At 39.8% G+C, this 18,854-nt stretch overlaps 1 protein-coding gene across 8 annotated transcripts in view; it reads left to right on the top strand.

Annotated features, from left to right (window-relative positions):
* NCOR1 (nuclear receptor corepressor 1) overlaps window positions 1-18,854 on the top strand; it is a 104,043-nt gene that overhangs the window by 9,171 nt on the left and 76,018 nt on the right. For all 8 annotated transcript variants that reach the window (XM_075196931.1, XM_075196932.1, XM_075196930.1 and 5 more), the window contains exons 2-3: window positions 10,698-10,875; window positions 18,639-18,754. In XM_075196931.1, the coding sequence (XP_075053032.1) occupies window positions 10,768-10,875; window positions 18,639-18,754 (224 nt within the window). In that variant the 5' untranslated portion in view covers window positions 10,698-10,767. The remainder of the gene's footprint in view (window positions 1-10,697; window positions 10,876-18,638; window positions 18,755-18,854) is intronic.

Here is an 18,854-nt window from a genome sequence, read left to right as displayed (position 1 = left end):
AAACATTTAATCAATATGATTTAAACCTTAAACTAGTTTAGGTATTAAACAAACTCTGCATCTTAATGTTTCTTTTTTTTATATTGCCACCACCCTCATTCTTATTCCCTGATCCCCACTATGATACTTACCAGCTGTGATCCAGCACTGACCCAAGCCCCTGCTGTCCTTGTCTACTTCCAGGTCCTGGCTGTAGGCTGTTATGCCTACAGCGTTCAGTGGTGTCCCCATGTTCTAGCTTCCCTGGTGCACCCGGCTTGCTATAATGCATTCCTGGACCATTTTGGTTTTTTTGTGTGTGTGCTAGTGATGCAAGTTAGCAGGTAACATAGCACTGTCTGTAATAATGACCAGCATGTTATTACCCCAAGTGATCACCATTACTGTGTGCCTCAGCAGCTTTATTGTATAGCTTTATCCAGTGTTGTTACCATTCCCAGCAACTGCAGCCCGCATGCATGGCGGTATAATGCGCTGTGCTCTTACTACATCCACAGCAGAACTGAACAGAACTCCTGCTTATCCTGTTTCCAGGGCCTGGCAGTGGACAGCATATTATAATGAATTGCATGTGGCAGTAATCACCGGACTCCTGGCTCCTGGTATATGAACCGGTGGGACAGCTGTTGGTCAGGAAAGGAGCATCATCCTCATCAGCATTTATATAGTCCCAGCAAATTCTGCAGCGCTTTACATTTGGTGATAAACACAGTAATAAACAATACTGGGTTATACAGACAGGTGAAAAGGCTCTGCTCGCATGCTTGTAATCTATAGGACAATGGGCGTTGGATACATGAGGTTAAGTCTACATATTGTATTTTGGTCCAGCCAGATTGCAAAGGTAACAGTCACACAGCAATGTTGGTCAGGGAGGTCAGAGGGTTGTTGTCTTGTGTGAATTGTGTAAAGGGTGGTAATCGAGTAACATAGTGATGTTAGGAGGGTGGTTGAGGAATATTGTAAGCTTGCTTGAAGAGGTGGGTTAGACAGTGAAATGCGCTCGATGTCAGCATGTATTCTTGGTCAATATGGCAACCTGTAGTGATTTTACAGCCTTTTTACAAGTTGCTTTATGGTTATGGCAGGATAGACTTACTTTTCCTCCCTGTTGGATTGGGTCAGTAATGGCATATTACTTATTGTAATCTCTTGGGTACTGCATGGCCACCAGACTGTCTCGACGACTGTGGGATTTGGAGGGGGGAGTAACTGTAAAAGCACTGTATTGCTATTTGCACTAGCTGGATCTTCCTGTCTGTTTTTCTTTGGGCAGGACTGCTGGGTAGTTGGTGAAGCATTGACAAAGGAAGCTAGATGCAACAAAGCACAGCTAGGAGATGTAGTTGAGCTTTAGATTTTATCTGTAGGTCACGTGAATACGACAGGTATAGATGTATCGCAGGAGCAGAGCAGGATCTTTAGTAGTAGTGATCTGTATAGCTCTTAAAACCTCTTTAAGGTAATTGATGTTACACACTTTACCTCCTATATGTACAGTTTTATGCACACATTCTGGCAGATGAGTAATCCAGCCCTATGTTCCTTTAAACCATTCAGACTGACTTCCTTATCTCTCACGTGAATCAGCCTGGAAAATGTTTTCAATTTTAAACTATTCAATGGCAGAACTGTGTACTCTCCTGTCCAGTCACTGCCAGGGTCAGCGGTGGGATATCATCTCCTCCCTGAGTCCATGAAGGCTGGGTAGGAGATATAACCCTTACATCTCCTGCCAAAACTACATCCAGTACTTGGATCCCTTAGGTTTTTTTCCATCCCAAGCCAAATATGGATCATGGAGGGTCCCAGATCTTGGAGCAGGAATCCTACAGCTGTCACAGCCAGAGCTCTTTGAGAAGCGGGATTCATTGAATTATCCCAATGGTAAAGGACAATGTCTGGCGCTACTGCTTTCTGATCACCATGTAGGAATTCGGGTTGCATTAACCTGAATGCCACCAATCTCCTTTCACGGACTTGTTCCTGCTGGGTTCATGTGATGCCTGCACGTAGCTACTGTACAGCTTCCAACTCTGCCCTCTTCCATCCCTAGCACTTTGGAGTGGGGAAGGCAGCCCAAACACTGCTGGGACCATCCGGATCCACACAAATAACTTTTTCAACTTAAATATTTTTTATTTATTTATATAGTACCTACATCTTACACAACTCTTTACAGACCGACTATTTAATCATTCACATCAGTGCCTGCTGCAGTGGAGCTTACAATTTATATTCCCTACCATACACACACATAGGTTATTTTTCACAGAAGCCAATTAACCTGCCAGTATGTTTTTTTGGGGGGTTTGGGTGGAAACATCACATCTAAATACATTATTTATAGGCACTTTGCACCAAACTTTACGTTTCTGCTTAATACACGAGATGCTGTATTGACAAACCAAGTTATGACAGTTCCCCCACAGCATGGGATGGCATGTAATAATATAGCAGCTCATTTTATAGTATACCATCACAGTATCGTACATTATAAAGACCTATAGGTGTCTGGTGCTGGCACTGCTTCAAAAGTTACAGCTTCTAGCCAGGACCCTGCAAGTGCAGATCCTGTAGCAGGAATGCGCAGTAAGTGTGTAAGACCCACTAGTAAGGCACCCATGTAAATAATCCCTTTAAGTCAGGCATTGTCAACATTAGGCAAAATTCTGGAGCCAGTTATCAACACTAGGAGGCAGCAGGGAAGATGTGCATGTACTGAAATGACATTTAGCAAAATTACTTAAAAAAGAAAGGCACCAAAGTAAGGCAGTAGTAATGTTTAGGTGTATTTGCTACCTGGCTTCTGGTATTTGTCCAGGTATATTACGCACAAATGTTCAAATCCCCAGTTGTGACATGCTATGTCCGTGGTGAGCAACAGGAAGCCTGTAAATCCCCCCCCCAAGCCCTCACCTGCGGCCGCCAGCCGGCCACTCCCAATCGTATTTTCTGCTTAATAAGCAGGAAATAAGGCACCTTGCGGACAGCTGACTTTCATGTTGTGTGCTCTCCTATGCACAGTACAGGCAGCATACCCGTAGGAGGAGGGAGTCCGTGTGCTCTCCTTCATCCGCTGCAGCCCATTTGCAGGGTGGAGGCCAAGTTGCTATTGTGCTGCGCTCTATTCACGTTGCATAAACTGGGGCAAATGTAGTTTGTTTTCTTTAAATGCTAAACTGGTGACACTGACTGCTGTGAAAATAGAGCAAGCAACGTGGGCCATCGTTTGTTTGAAGAATAAACAGCAGCGGCTATGCATGTTGCGTCACAGAACAGCATTCCATTCACTGTGTGTACATCATCCGGCACAACAGGTGGAAATTGGAACACGTCTGTGTCCTAATTCTGAAATGACACGTAGGTGAACAGCAGGTAATGGACTTAGGTTTGCACTATAGGGGACACTATTGAAACAATTCTATGTTCTGTTTGTGGTGACAACTATGTATGTATAGCTGACTGCATTATTCAGAGTTGTTATTGGTTTTACCATACTGCTGTTTGCACAGATAAGGACGTAAATGTCAAGTTTTGTTCTTGACGGACAAATATTCACTTTTCGTCATTGCGTAGCTCTAGCTAACCTCTGATATAGGTTTAGCACAGCTTCTCAGACTTGTTATAATGGATAAGGTGGTGACATGTGTAGTGTTCTCATTATGCTGTTACTCATGACAGAACAGCCAGAGACGCGAGTGATGTTTGTCAACCATTTCATCAGTGCACATTGACGGGACGAAGTTCCTCCCATTGTCTTTTAGTTTGGGTAGAAGGGTCCAGGTGTAAACAAATTTTAAAAACTATTCCTTTAATCATCACTTGGCAGTGTGTGTTTAGTGGACGAGCAGTTTACATTCTAGCAATAGCATTCTGTGACATGCGGTATGATGTTTATGTCTTGACAGTCTGTACCAAGAAAAAAAGATCTTGCCACAGAATACAATCCCTCTTCACATTAAAACTGCCCTTGCCAGTTTAGATAATGTTATTGTTTCCTTGGCAGAGGAGCATTGGCCACATTATAGCCTAGGGACAATGTACTGCCAAATGAACTTGGCAGAAGCATTGATTTCACAGGTACCAATTTGCAGCGAGGTGCAATTGTTCTTTCAAAATACCAATGGCTATGAGAAATGGTTCAAAATAATTTGTTTCCAAGGGGAAGAAAGCTGTACACGTTGTGGTTCTAGTCTTCCTGTGTTGTGCGACTGTGGTGTTTCCTTTCACTTAAAGAGGCGTTTACATAATTCTGGTTCTTTTCACTTTTTTTTCTCAATCCTGTGTTCACACCACACGCCTCCATTAGACTGGGTACCCACTGGGGTTTGATTTGCAGTTAATTTCAGTGCAAATGCCTGCGGTTGTTTTGGAGGTAACTGCATTGACCTCAAAGTATTTAATGTGAATTGAACGGAGTGGTCCAGGTTTGGAAGATTGCAACACTCCCAAACAAGGATAACGTAGAGAGGTGGGTACGGGGTAACTGGAAATGATGGTTTCTATTCTTCGACATGAATTTTTACATTGTTCGCTGGGACAACTTCATACAAATAATCCTGCTATATACTTAATCCAGTGTGAGAGTACCCCGTGACACACTATCGGACCTTTAAAAAAAAAAAAAAAAAGGTGATGTAAGATCTTATGTAAGCAGTGCAAATATGTCAAACTAGATACGATTTTTTTTTTTGTGGAAATTTAAGGCCCAGTACATTTTACCACCAGAACAAAAAAAAATATTCTTGCAACAATATTATAAATATAAATAAATAAATAATGCACAATTGTAACTTTTTTATTTATTGTGAAAGGAGTGCAGAAATTAGAAGCAGTTCCAAAAGAAGTATACGCGTGACAAGTTTATAGAGCTGATCCAACAGTTTTAAACTGTAATTAATTCTTAATTCTTCTTCCTACTGCCATGGGGTCTGGCTACCAGCTCCCTGGAACCGATTTGGACTCTGAGCTTGCGCTAAACATTGATGCATGGAAACTTGGACATTGATGTGGAAATGAAAGATTGCTAAATAAAATCTCCCAGCTCACACCTGTTGGAGTCAGGGTGGTGGGGTGGTTAAAGTTTCACATTCGCCAAGATGTGAACAGTGTGCTCTACTTGCAGGTAAAATCACAGATGCAAACAACTGCCCTTTTCTACTGTAGAGAAAAAAATCTAATTATATTGCTTAAAACTACATTGCACGTGTCCTCTTTTATTTTCACTGAATGTCTAAAAACAGATTGAAAAGAACATGTTCTTAAAGAAATGGTTAATGTAATAGTGTTTTTTTTTTTTATTTAATATCCAATTTTTATTATGCAGGTAGGCCCAAATAATCTGTTCCTGCTGTTCTTCCATATTCCAACAAGTAGAGGGCTTTAATGTTTGCCCCACACACAGATCTAATAGGCCAGAGTGGAAAATCTGGCCATCCAATAGCTGAATTGTAGTGTAGCTTGCATGACAAAACATACCCGCCAGGTATTTGACATTGCATAAAACACAGAACTTTTCAGCTTGCGGATAATGCAGAACCATTTATGTTGGATTCAGTGCTGCAGCCTTGCTGTGTTCAGCATGTGGCATCATAGACATGGGATTGTCTAGGAAGTACATGCAGGCGGCTGTGACAGCATTGGTGATTGCTTGGTCAGCAAGAGTAAAAATAAAATACAGAGCGCACTCCTGCAAGGTAACCATATGGTACAGATAATACAGGATAATTATTTTCATATTACCAGCATTTGATAAATCTTTTTTTTTTTTTTTTATTGCTCTGACAAATTATCTCCATGTGATGATTTAATGACCTGAGTTGTCCTACTCCGTGCAAAACCGATCACTCTAGCCTCACATGGCATGTTTAAGGAAGAGCTTTTGTACTCGTAGGTTTAGCTCCCTTCAGTAGACTTGGAGAGAGTCTGTTTTCTGCTTGTGAAATTATTGCCAAGTTTTAGAGTTTAGTTTCTAGTAAGAAACTGCAGTAATGGCTCTCTCGTCTGCTAGCTGTCAGCTGGGCTGGGGCTGAATGATACTAACTGTCTGGACTCCCTCAGGAGGTCTATATAGGCTGTGCTAAAAAGCTGGGGTGGTTTGACAAAGGAGAATGTTTTAAATATGAGTGATTACATTTTATAATGTTTCAGATAAGTGCCCCTTTTTTTTTTTTTTTTTTTTAGTTTAAACCATACGATGCACCTAAACACCAATGGTGCAAAAAACAAGATGGCCAAAATAAGAACGCAACCCAAATAAAACAGGGCGTTTTAACAATGCCTCCCCACTTATCCTCTTCTCTGAAATTATTAAACATGCTGCCATATATGTGTCATCTATGGATGCGGCATTCAATAGGTTGTTCCCACATTTGTTAGTATTCTATCAATATGACAGCCTCTAGAAAGGGGAGATGCATTCTACCTTGAGTTGTCATCCTACTGGGGAGAAGTGCGGCTGTATTGTGCCGTGTGTTGGCATCCTACTGGGGAGAAGTGCGGCTGTATTGTGCCGTGTGTTGGCATCCTACTGGGGAGGAGTGCGGCTGTATAGTGCCGTGTGTTGGCATCCTACTGGGGAGAAGTGCGGCTGTGTTCTGCCGTGTGTTGGCATCCTACTGGGGAGGAGTGCGGCTGTATTCTGCCGTGTGTTGGCATCCTACTGGGGAGGAGTGCGGCTGTATTCTGCCGTGTGTTGGCATCCTACTGGGGAAGAGTGCGGCTGTATAGTGCCGTGTGTTGGCATCCACCTGGGGAGGAGTGCGGCTGTATTTTGCTAGTTTAGTGACTTATTTGGATCATAGGACCTAGACCACTTTTATGCTCTATTTTTAGAGGAGAGGCAGTATATTATACTTCAAAAAATGCTAATTTTAGGTAACTAAAACATGCATTGACCTAATTTTCAGGGCTAACTTACTCATTTTGTATCTACTTGCCCAAAATACTGTATGTTAATGCCTTGAAAGAATCCCAGTGCGTGCATAAAGCCAGGCGCTCTGCAGATCACCATTGGCAATGCTTGTCTTTCCATAGCAGGGGAGAACTGCACACAGCTGCTCTGAGGCTCTCAGTTAGAGACGCTGTATTGGATCTCTCCTGCCATGTAGAAAGCGGAGCAGCACCAAAAGTCTTTGCTACATGGGACCCTGCTAAATACAGATCATGATGTGTGATCCTCCATCACCATAGTACTATTCTTGGGAAAGAGGGGACTTGGGAAAATTCAGATTTGAATTTGAAAGCCCTTTTAATTATCAAAGGTAAAAGAAAACTCCACATTCATTCTTTGCTGCTTTTTGTTCCCCTTGCATTTGACAGCCGATAAGCTTAGGTCTGTGCATTGCATATAATTGTATCCACACAGCATATTTAAAAGCGCTTGTGCTGTATTCTTTTCTTGCAATGCAACATGTTGCTATGTGAATGTATTTTTCAATGATCAATTTAAAACTCACTAAATTGTTGCATGTGTGGTTAACTTGTCTTACAAAAATCTCTCCCTGGGGACACCCTTGTTGCATGAAGCTGGGAGCTAGGTGGGGGTTCAGGCCAAGTTACATCGGTGCCACCAGTGGCTTTACTCTTTTACAGAAATAAAACCGTACTCAAACTGGGCTCAGTTGTATCATACAGAAACATATTAAGGGAAACTCAACCAGTGCCCCTGCTGCTTATGGGTGTCCCGGGTTACTGCTTATGTGGCAAAAATCCCTGCAGTTGACTGTGTAGAGGTTTTTCACTTTTGCATGAATTGTCTTTAGGGGCTTATTTTGCTCACTTTTTCAGTTGCTGTTAAGCCTCAAAACATAATATACGGTCATACGCTTGCTTATCTCCTTATCTTAGCACTGGGTATCTGTTTTCTGTTGGTCAGATGCAAGTACTGTAGCTGACTGCTCTCTTGCATACATATGACTTCTGGGCAGCAATGTTTTATGGTTTGACTGGACTCATGTTTTTCCTTAATGTATAAATGTTCTCATTGAAGTGTCTTCCCCTGGATGTGCCCACGCTACTAATGGAATAGCATCTGACACTCCTTTGGCTGGCAGCCACGAGCTCTGGTTTATGGTCGGCAATTGTGATGTTTGTAATGCACTGATCGAAATACGTTTTCCCTCAATACAGATTGTAGCTAACTTCACCGTATTCCAGGTCTTGAATTGTAATGCAACAATGATGGCCACTGTTCTCAATATTGTATTACTTAAATGGGATACTCTATTATGCTTCCTAGTATACATTATATATGGGATAATGCACTTATAATACCGGTCACAAAACAGGTCATCTGGTATACAAAATAATTTCTTAGTAAACGCTAAAGTTATGACATCAGAACTCACAGTCTATACAGATGCTAATATATGTGTAAATATCTGTATTAATAAAAAACAATATATTATTTCCATCCTTTCATTTGTTCCTGTAATTAGTTTTGTTTTTCTATTTCTGAAAATTGTTGTTTGTTTCTGGGAGGAAAACAAATAAAAAATACTGGTTCTTTTTCAACTTGAGGTTGTGTTTTTGCTTTCTAGTTCTATCTTAATTTGTTCTCTTTTTTTTGTTGGTTGTTATGGTAAGTGCATCCAGAGTTTATCCTGCCCCCTAAATCTAGACGCACATTGAATGCAGCATTTTCTATTTTTGGTCCATCCTGCACTTCAGTATGTACTGAGGATGTGTTGTTTACCATGAGGATAAATGGTAATAGATGTTCAAACCGAGTTTTCTGTGCAGTGAACGCTGCTAACAGCACCACATGCAAATGCCTGTTTTGTATGTGTTCTGTTACAGGCACACATGGCAAGGGTAGGCCACTTCAGAAGGTATGCCAGCCGTCACACAAACATTTGTTGAGGTGTTTCTCCCGTGTTGCTGTAAGGCAAAGTGCTGTGTGCAGAGTCTATCCTAACCACTGGCCGTGTCCCGTTCTCACTTACGGGAAACCAAACAGTTTGTTGTAAAACCTAGATGCATATGGTGTGACTTTTTTTTTTTTAAAACCTTTTAACTTCTAGCTTATACACTTAACCCCACATTGACCCTTTTGATGTGTGTCACTATCTCTGCTGATTCCAACCACCCACTTGTCATTGTAACAATGTATCGATTTGTTGCAGATTTTTGACCTTAATTGTTTGTAGTTAATTTCACATAAATTAGAATAGTTTTCAGAGTGGACCATGAAAGTTCAGACTCCGCTTCGCTGGTTGCTTTCCACGTTACATACACGTTACATGCATTCACCCCACTGTTGGCATATGCAAGCACATCGCAGGGAAAATTGTATACACAGCTCTCTGTGGAGAGCAAGATCATAATAAGTGGTCCTTAAAGAACTATATAAGGAATGTGTTGATCATTTTGTGCATAATGGGATAATTAATTGTGCTCTTTATGTTAATGAGTATAATGCGTGGTCCAGAATATGGAGCGACTAGCCAAATTAAAGAAGAATTGTGTTTGAGAAATTGGAAGACCAATACTAGCATCAGATTCCTGCATGGATTATCCAGGGCTGCACTACACGTTGTCCAGTCACAAGGATATGCAGTAATAGAAAAAAGAAATCCTTGCAATCAAAGACTTTGTTGATAAGACACAAGGAAGTTACATAATGCTCACACAATGGATAGCATGAAACAGCTGTTCCATTTCCCCCCTCACTTTGCCCTTTACTCCCTTCTATGACTAAACTACTTTATGAACAGTGTTATGGCCACCTGATTCATAATGTTTTCTCCTATTCATAGTGGACATGTCACCATCTTAAAAGGCACTGAGTCTTCATATAATGTAAATGTTTTAATAATAGCATCATTTACTGTAGGTATAAGTGAGCTATGCAATTTATGTATCTTTATGTTGTAAGAAAATAACTTGACTACATCCTGTTCATTGGTTCCTTCTCCAGAACCACCACCACCCTCCCTCCTGTCTGCTTCCTTTGAGCTGGTCCCACACTTAGGACCATCTTTTTACCAGTGTTTTGCTTCTGGTCCAGCCCTGCAGTGTAAGCTCCTGACTCCGTTGGTATGTACTGTAAGCAGCTGCTGATTGGAGCAGAGCTGCAGTTAATCCAATCCGCTGATGCATACAATACACACCTCTATTCTAGCTGCAGCAGAATTCAGGTACAGGCGCAGGTTTCTGGTCAGACTACCCCTATTAGACAGAATTTAGTAGTAATTAGAAATTATTTTCATGCATTGTTTTGTAAATGATTTATGCTAATCCAGGATAGTCAATTAATTATATATCTAATACATACTGAGATGATTGCACAAGCCACTTTCATTACACAAAGTATCATTATAAACACTTTTCCAGATGACAAACAGGCTACAAGGTTTTGAGGGTCATTGCAGTGCCTGCTTCATACCCGAGAAGTTTTGGAGATTATCTAGTGTAACACTTAAACTGTTAAACAAGCTCATCAAGATAATATTTTGAGTTGGATGATATTAACAGTATATATTCTTGATATACCTCTAAGTATGTTTTACTAGCGGCATGAGATGATTCATACTGCCTACACTTAGTCTCTGTGTAACGTAGTACATGTTTGGTGCCAGTTAATAAAGTCTGGACCTGGTTATTTCTGATTGTCCTGGACAAGATTAAGCTGTCATGTTCATGTCCTGCCTGCTCCTGACTCATTAATCACTGCTGTGTGTTCTTGTCCCCAGGTGGTTTCCTGAAAACATGACTGCACACTGGCTCTGACCTTGCTCTTCAGTGAGGACCTTGTATCCCATTATGTCAAGTTCAGGGTATCCTCCTAACCAAGGAGCTTTCAGTGCGGAGCAGAGCCGCTACTCCACCCACCCAGTCCAGTATAGCTTCTCCAGCAGCCGGCACCAACAGGTGAGTGTGTATAATGTTTAATTATAGATTACGCCACTGATTGTTTCACACCTTTCAGTGTGAATAATATATGACAATATGTTTTACTGGACATTATATTACAAGCAGGATATGTTTTACCTTAAAGCATAAAAGGGCTCTGAAGTTTAAGCATAACTTATTGCATATAATAAAGATGTGCCAATATTTACCCATTTACTGAGGTATTATTGAGACTTCTTGGAGAACAAGTCATCCACTGAGCTGACGTTTGTTTATGATGTTATGGGAGATATGGCTGAGCTTACATGGTCAATATGACCGCAAACTGCTGTGTATCCTTTTGTATAGAGATTATATAAATTCACGATTGACCTCGTTAATCTGTTGTGCTAGGCACAACTAAATAAAGTAAAATATCTAAAAAATTGAGGTTGGTATCCCATTTGAGAAGAGGACATACAGAATTAAATATCTTTAGCTTGTGTTTGTCTAACGTAAATATGAAGGGGTGAATAGCTAAAAATATTCTTGGTATGGGCCTTCACCTAGTTTGTATGGAGCTACTGGTAAGTGTGAATTCAGAGCTCACTTTTCAGTATAGTTATCTTTGTTTGTCTACCCCATTATTCCTTTACCTCCTCCCAGAGCCCTCCTGTCAATCTTATTCCATTGTGGTAATATCTGCATACAGGGGAATGTTGTCATTGGAGATCATGGTCCTCTCTGAAAAGGACTGTAAATATGAGCAAAGGGCATACATGATATATAGAAGTCCTTTTAATGTACTAATGTGCCAGAAAATGAATTTGGTACCTGCCATAAAATAAAAAATAATCTCACTGACTTCCTGGTTTCTCTCAAATTATAGACGTCTTATGCCCTAGTGCACGCGTTACAGCATTGTTTAACATTTTATGGCTCATTCCTATGTAGAAAACGTCATTATTTCATCCTTGGGACTCCTTTCAGAAATGTTTTGTTTTTAGCTCCTTTATACTAAATGTTTTTCTTTCCTTCTGGTCCTGTTGGTATTTCTTGACCAATACCAGTGGTGCTACTATACAAATGTGCCAGAGGCCATGTAGATTTTTGGAGGGGATAAAACATGATGTTACTGGATACTTTTTCAATTATTCCTCCTTGTTCATTCATTTAGTCACCTAATCTGGCCACTAATGACTTCCGTATTACCACTGCCCATGATCTAGCGGTTATAAAGTATTTAATTTTTTGGGAATATAAGAAAAGCTTATTGTGTAGTGAAAATGTTGGGAAAACGTCTTAAGCAGTCAATGTATAGGATGTTACTATTTAATTTCTGTTTATAAATGTTATTGTGTAAAATGTATATGGAATGCTCATAGCGTTGTAAGAACGTAACCATACGTACAGAGAGAATTACATTTATATTACACAGGTATGAGTTAATTGTATATGCAGGTAGGGAATGAAAACAGTTCAAAGCTTGTAAGTAAGTGGAAGAATTTTGTTCCATTTAATGGCCTATTAGCACCATCTGTGAGCCATTGTTATTATCTTTCATTGCTCTATTATCAAAATTGACAAACCATTACACTGGAGGCAATACAGAGCTAGTATAGGCAACATTGTTTCAGGCTTCAACACACTGAGAATTGAAGTGGTTTAACATGGGCTAAGGTGTGAACAGGAAGGACATGTCATAGTAAATATTGTTCCCTGTAAATGTTCTATATTGTCTGTTTTTCGGAATTTTGTCTTCCTTTTGTATTGAGCCCGTTGGTAAAGAGAAACAAAATCAATCATAATATGAACAAGTTTTACATCTGATCATGGTTTTGCTAGATTTTATGGCATCACTAGGTTATCTAACTTCATGGCATTCCCTCCGATTTAAAAAAAAAAAACAAAACAAAACCCAAAAACTATTAAAAAAAGCTGGGAGCCCCATTGTTGTTAATAGTGTTATCAATGTTGCTGGTAGTTGTGCTCGGTCGTTCATTGTTCTTCTAGTCTTCTTATTTATTATCCTGGTGTTAGCAGGTGAGGTGTGATACTTACCTTGTCCAGTGAGAAGGGTTCATTTGTAGATGCCGGGCGTTTGGTGCAGTAGTGTGGCGGTCTGCAGGACCCCCCACTCTGTCAATCAACCGAACAGCAGCGATCTGATTGGACACGATTATGTCAAGGAAACGGCTTTGTCATTGACAGGCAGATTAGGTGGGTAGGGAGCGGAAAGGATGTCTGTTGAGGGGTGTAAACCAGTGAGATTATGGGGTGAAAGTATATAGACACTGCAAAAAATCAGAAGAAGGAAAGAGGGAGGAAACTGGAGAAAGACTATAAGAAGATAGTTTAAACAAAAAACTTTGAGGAGCAGCAGAGTCTGTAGAAGGGAAAATAGAAGATGTATGACGTGTGTCTAATAACACACTTTAGGTCACTGAGTGCCCAAATGGAACATTCTTTTTTCTTTTTTCTTTTTTTTTTTTCCTGTATTAGTATGCTTTAATGTTCTGAGTGCACCACCTGGTCAAAAATATAATTCATATAGAGTTATATGATTACATTAAGAGTCTGAAGTAACAGCCTAGTGCAGTGTTATCTTTTCTTGTTGTATGTAATACCAAAAAGAGGTGCAGCATGTACTTGCTGAAAAGGAGATGTTTATGTGCAAATTACCTGTTACTCAAGTTATTTATTACCTAACACAGCATGAAAAGGACTGCTTGATCATATTGACTAAAATTGTATTCATACTGCAAAATAAGCAAGGACAATTCATGGTGTATATTAACTTTATTGTACATATTCACAAGTATGAATATGAAGAAGTTGGTGGAAACTGAATTATGGTTACTATTTATGCTACAGGTAACAGTGTTTCTACTCCAGTAACATATAGAGCTATCTCTATTGGACAATGAAGAAAAGATTTAGCCAGGATAAGACAGGTTTTAATAAACGTCTCCAAGCTCCATCCCCTAGTTGCTAACGTAGCTTTGTATAAAGTTCAGTTAAGATGTATACTGGGATATAATATAATAATTCTAGCACCACACACTTAGATCTGATCATTCAGTGTTTGGGGCAGATTACGGAGCTGATGACTGTGCACATTCATTATCCTTTTAGGGATGTTCCTGTAAGAAAAAAATATCCAAAATCAATTTAATTCTGAGTAGTTTATATTTTTGGTGAACAGATTGTTGCTGTCCCACATTCTGTCACTTCTGAACAGTTTAGGTCTAAAATTACTGGACTGTCAGGGCAAATTGTTACATTTCTGGGCAATATTGGTGACTTATTTTCTTGGTAATAGTTGAGCAAGATCATGACATGGTGCAAACCCCCCATCCTTTTACCTCAAGTCAGTGATGTAAATAGCTATATAATTCTTTTTCCTATTTTTGTTTTCCTTGTCACTTTTCTTGTAAAATTTCTGTTGAAGCCATTTAAGGAACTTGGCTGCCTTTTTTTTTTTCCACCAGATTGCATTGAGTTGACTCTTAAGGCAGGTTGAGTTTCTGAAATATCTTCGTACTAAGCAAAGACTTTAGTTTGGACTGTAGAGATTAAGCTGTAGTTTCTAATTTGGAAGCAGTCTCCCTTTCCTCTTCTTCCTTTTTTTATTTTTCTTCTTATGCAAATGCGACCAACGAGTTTTCCTCTAATGGCAGCTTTATGAACTGCTTGCAACGTTAGAAGTGAAATCTCCTTCACATTAGGAAAACAATATTATTATTTTAAGGCATTGGTTATTTCAACACAAGTAGAAGGCTCTCTCCAGGGGAGATTTGTAAGGTCCAAGTAAATTTGGGTTGCTGAGTGATCTACCCAAGTAAATGGGACGATATCTGACCTCGGAATCCTAATAGTAAATGTAAAATTGTAAAATAGAAAATCTAACAATAATAATAAACCTTTTGGGTAGATGAAGAGTGTGATTCTTTGCGACAACGTTCATTAGCCCCCAGGCTGACTGTTTAACTGTCAATGATGGATTTACCAGGGGATGAGACACGTGGAAGATGTGAATTTTGGAGTTTAGGGTCCAATACTAAATTAAAATCATTGCCTAATAATGTGGCCCTGAGCATATTGGTCTATACGACAAGAGTAGAGTGGAAATTGTGTTTCCTTGTATGAAATTAAATTAGAGTGGTTGTTAGTTGACAAAGTCATAAAGAAATGAGAGGTTATAAGATATTTTTTTGTTAACGGTGGTGGTGGGTAGTCACGTTGTGAAAGGTTTGTATGAGTGGTTTTATGCAATGGCAGACGGGAGGCCCATAGAGTGACTGTAAGTTGAAAAATAAATAATAAAAGTAAAAATGGAACAGGTGAGGTGACTGCCAAAATAGAGGCTGTGACCTTGCACTTGTTGATAACCTTAGTGAATCAACAATGGAAATAGAACGAATTAGAACATGGCATTATCAGTAAATGGGGGAAAGATACCATATCAGTTACGTATTGTCAGTAGAGAAGAGAAACATAAGTGCTTATGACTACATTATAATGAAACAATCACATATTTGAAACAACAAACATTGTTAAATCTGTCTTAAAAACATAATGAAGTCCCAGGACTCATGCTTTCTTTGGGTGAAGAGATCCTTTTCAGCTCAGAGCTTGGAGACATAGATCATAGGGGTATAGTGGTAGGCATGTTCCCCTGGCCTAGTTTGTCAAGAACTGTTGCACCTCACTGAAATGTTTTAGCAAGCATGGGCCTAATTTCTGTAAAGCCCTACTTGCAGAACAGGAAGTGCCACTTCCATCCTTTAGCAAGATCTTGGTGACTTTTTGAAGCTTACTCCATGTTTGGACAGTGACTATAAAGTTGAACTTCTGTGTTTGTGTTCTATTGACAATGTTTTGCATAATGTTCTCTTTCTATGTCTCCTCTGGAGCATCTATTGGTCCTAAAGCTTTATGTGTACTGCCTATCAATAATTTGTTGTTGGCAGCTCCCAGAAGAATGGACTTAAGCCGACAAGATGGGCAGGAAGGGTTTGTTTGTCTATTGTCACAGGAGCATTCCGAATTATAATGCATCGTCTGGCCCTATTCTCCAGATTCTTACAATTTTCAGCAAGAATGACAAGCTTATGAATGTAAAGCGAATTGTTCTTGATCCATGGTGAACTGAGATCGACAACTTTCTTCAGACTTTAATTACAGGATGTCCTTTCTGTTACTTTGTTAGTTAATTTCGGAAGGGAATTTTGTTGAAAGCTTGTTGAAGCTCCACCAGAAAAGTCATCTTGTAAAATATTAGCACTTAAAGCTGCACTCCTGCACAAAGATGATAGGTGACGGCTTGCACAGTGGTGAGAGCTCTGAGGTGTAATATGGACTTGGTAACTTTGCTTATCTTCTTTTTTGAAGAAAGCCTTCATGTCAGGAAGTCCTGGTTTTATTTTATATTTTGGTAGGATGTATTAATAATGGCAGTCAATTGGTTAAAAGTAAGTGGTAAGTAAGTGTAGGTGCCTAGCCTGGTGTAATTTATGCTGGCAGCTCAGGATGGGCTGGAGAACTCCAAATTTACGGTCTTGAAAATCAGTAAAAGCTGCAATGAGGTCTTGAAGATCATGTGCAAGGCCGACCGTCTGATAGATAAAATGTTGGTCTCTAACATATATATTGTATAAATATAGTCTAAATAGGCCAGGACAGGAAACTTGATTTAGAAATTGTCACCTGGAAGTCCTCTCTGGGGTCTTGCCAAGTCTTGAAGCACCCTACAGGAGTGCCAAGTTACAGCCTAGATAGAGTGATATAGAATGGACCCGCAACGTAACTGTGGCTTTTACCCTCCCTTATGTTCTGCTCACCAAGTAGGCCTGAGCTGAGGTCTCTGTTCGGAAAGTGGCCAGATGCAGAAGTCAGAAGTTTCTTTAGGAGTCCCGGGCATAACTTAACTGAAGCATAAACCATAATTTGCTAAGTCTGACTGGCCTAATTCCAGAGGTTCAAGCAGTGTCCTGTCCAGGTGAGTAGGTGCTTGGTCTGCTGCCAAGTTCCTGTAGGATGTGGAACGTAGGACACTGCACTTGTGGCCAAACAGTCTCAAAGGGCAAATGTGCAGAGGCCGGGTTGCGGTAAGGGAGTTTCAGTAGACCTGGATCTATGGGTGTTTTTGCAGGGAGTCACAAACTACAGTTTAGTGATGGATTTAGCTTTTTAAAGAAGGGTTTGAAATTGACTTTTAAAAAAATACTCCCAACATGAGTCGTCCCGCTGTTTTTGATTGGTGCATGGCAGCCAATGTAATGATTTTGTTTGTGGATGCACAGGTTGATGTGTAATTAATTTTGGGGGCACTTGCCGACGTGTAATCACTTCCAATGTACATGGCTAACACCAAAAATATTTGCTTGGCTTCTAAAGTTTTAATTATAATATAAGTCTTAATTCTGCAGTCCATCAAAGAGAAAATTCCAATCATATTATGTCAATGATTTCTTATCATGACAGGGCATCCTTTCTTCATGATTACTAAATACTGGAGCTGGTGGTGGTTTGGCTACTGCTTCTGTGCTCATTCAATCCTGCTATTAGTGAGCTTGCTGTATGGTGTTTCAGCCGATTTATGTAACTGTGATTTATTTAAAGAAATCTATTGTCATGTGACAAAGTAGATGTTTGTAGTGTGATTGTGAGCAAATATGGATAAGGTTTAAATTCTGGATTGTTTTGCACTCTTCTTTTCTGACATCTCTCCTCTCCTCTTGTTGTGTGGCAGCTGTTGTATTCTTGCTCAGGAAAGGTTTTTAATTATCAAAAACATTGTTAATGTTTGATTGGCTTTGCAAAACAATGGCGTTTTTATTGCCCTTCATCAAATGACTTAACAAGGAACCACGTCTATAGGTCAATAATTACACATGGTCTCATTGATGTCCTCTGCATGTAAAGAGGAGTTCATGTGAATTAGAACCATTGCAGTACTGAATCACAGCCACCTTTCAGTACAGCGTAATCGCGACGATTGATATTTTAGGTGTAATATTACATTTAAACTGTTCCCAGATGTCCGTGTACATGCATTTTATCCTTTTTTTTTCAATTACAAAATATAACAATCCCTTTTTAATGCAGTATTTGCAAAAGTTTCAAAACACAAACATCTTTCAGTGTTTATAAAAACGTGTGTGTGTGTGTGTGTGTGTGTGTGTGTGCACTTTTTATTCAAGATAAAGAGGGCACTTATGATTTCCGCTTTAATTGTCTGTCTACTTGAATTCCATATCCCACATAAGTCATAGCTGGACACACACACACACTCTTTGGGAAACTTGGAAAGGTTAAGTGGCAAGAACTGCGCCAATGAGTCCGATTTTAGTGACGATTGTGCTGCAGGATGGATTGTACATTATTTATTTCACAGCATTATAAGTTAATATATTGGCTGGATTGGTAAATTCTAAACACTGTGATATCAGAGTGTCGGACCATATGGATCCTGATTCGCAATAATCTGATGGAAATCGATGAGATCATTGTTGGGCACATTGGTAAATCTGGCGGAGGGGACTATTGGCCTTATGTGTCCTAGTTATCTTGTGACCATACTAACGACCCCAGTGACGCCAGCAGTAATTCTCAGTTTGGGCTGCAACGGGTCTGCTACCACTGGATGATGATCGGTGGCAGGATCCACAAATTTGTGGTCAATTTTATATAAAACTTTGGACGTTTAAAGGAAGGCAGTTTGTCATGTAAAGAGGACATCTACTAATCACGTGAGCAGTATTACTTGCTAAATGTGAAAAATGTCTCTTCTTTTTCAGGAATTTCCTCTCTCCGAGTACCGCAATGCACATCTGGAAGCCTCCCAACTCATGCAGCAGCAGCAGCTCCGAAGGCGGCCATCTTTGTTATCTGAATTTCACCCTGGGTCGGACAGGTGCGGTTTGCAAATTAATTTGTGAGATTATTCTTCACTATATATAGAAACTGTTCTGTTCTAGAAGAAAGTACTGTTGAGAATATTGTAGATCTTGGTA

The sequence above is a fragment of the Mixophyes fleayi genome, chromosome 2 (assembly GCF_038048845.1).
Source record: "Mixophyes fleayi isolate aMixFle1 chromosome 2, aMixFle1.hap1, whole genome shotgun sequence".
NCBI classification, from domain to species: Eukaryota; Metazoa; Chordata; class Amphibia; order Anura; family Limnodynastidae; genus Mixophyes; species Mixophyes fleayi.
This window is presented reverse-complemented; position numbering and strand designations above follow the sequence as displayed.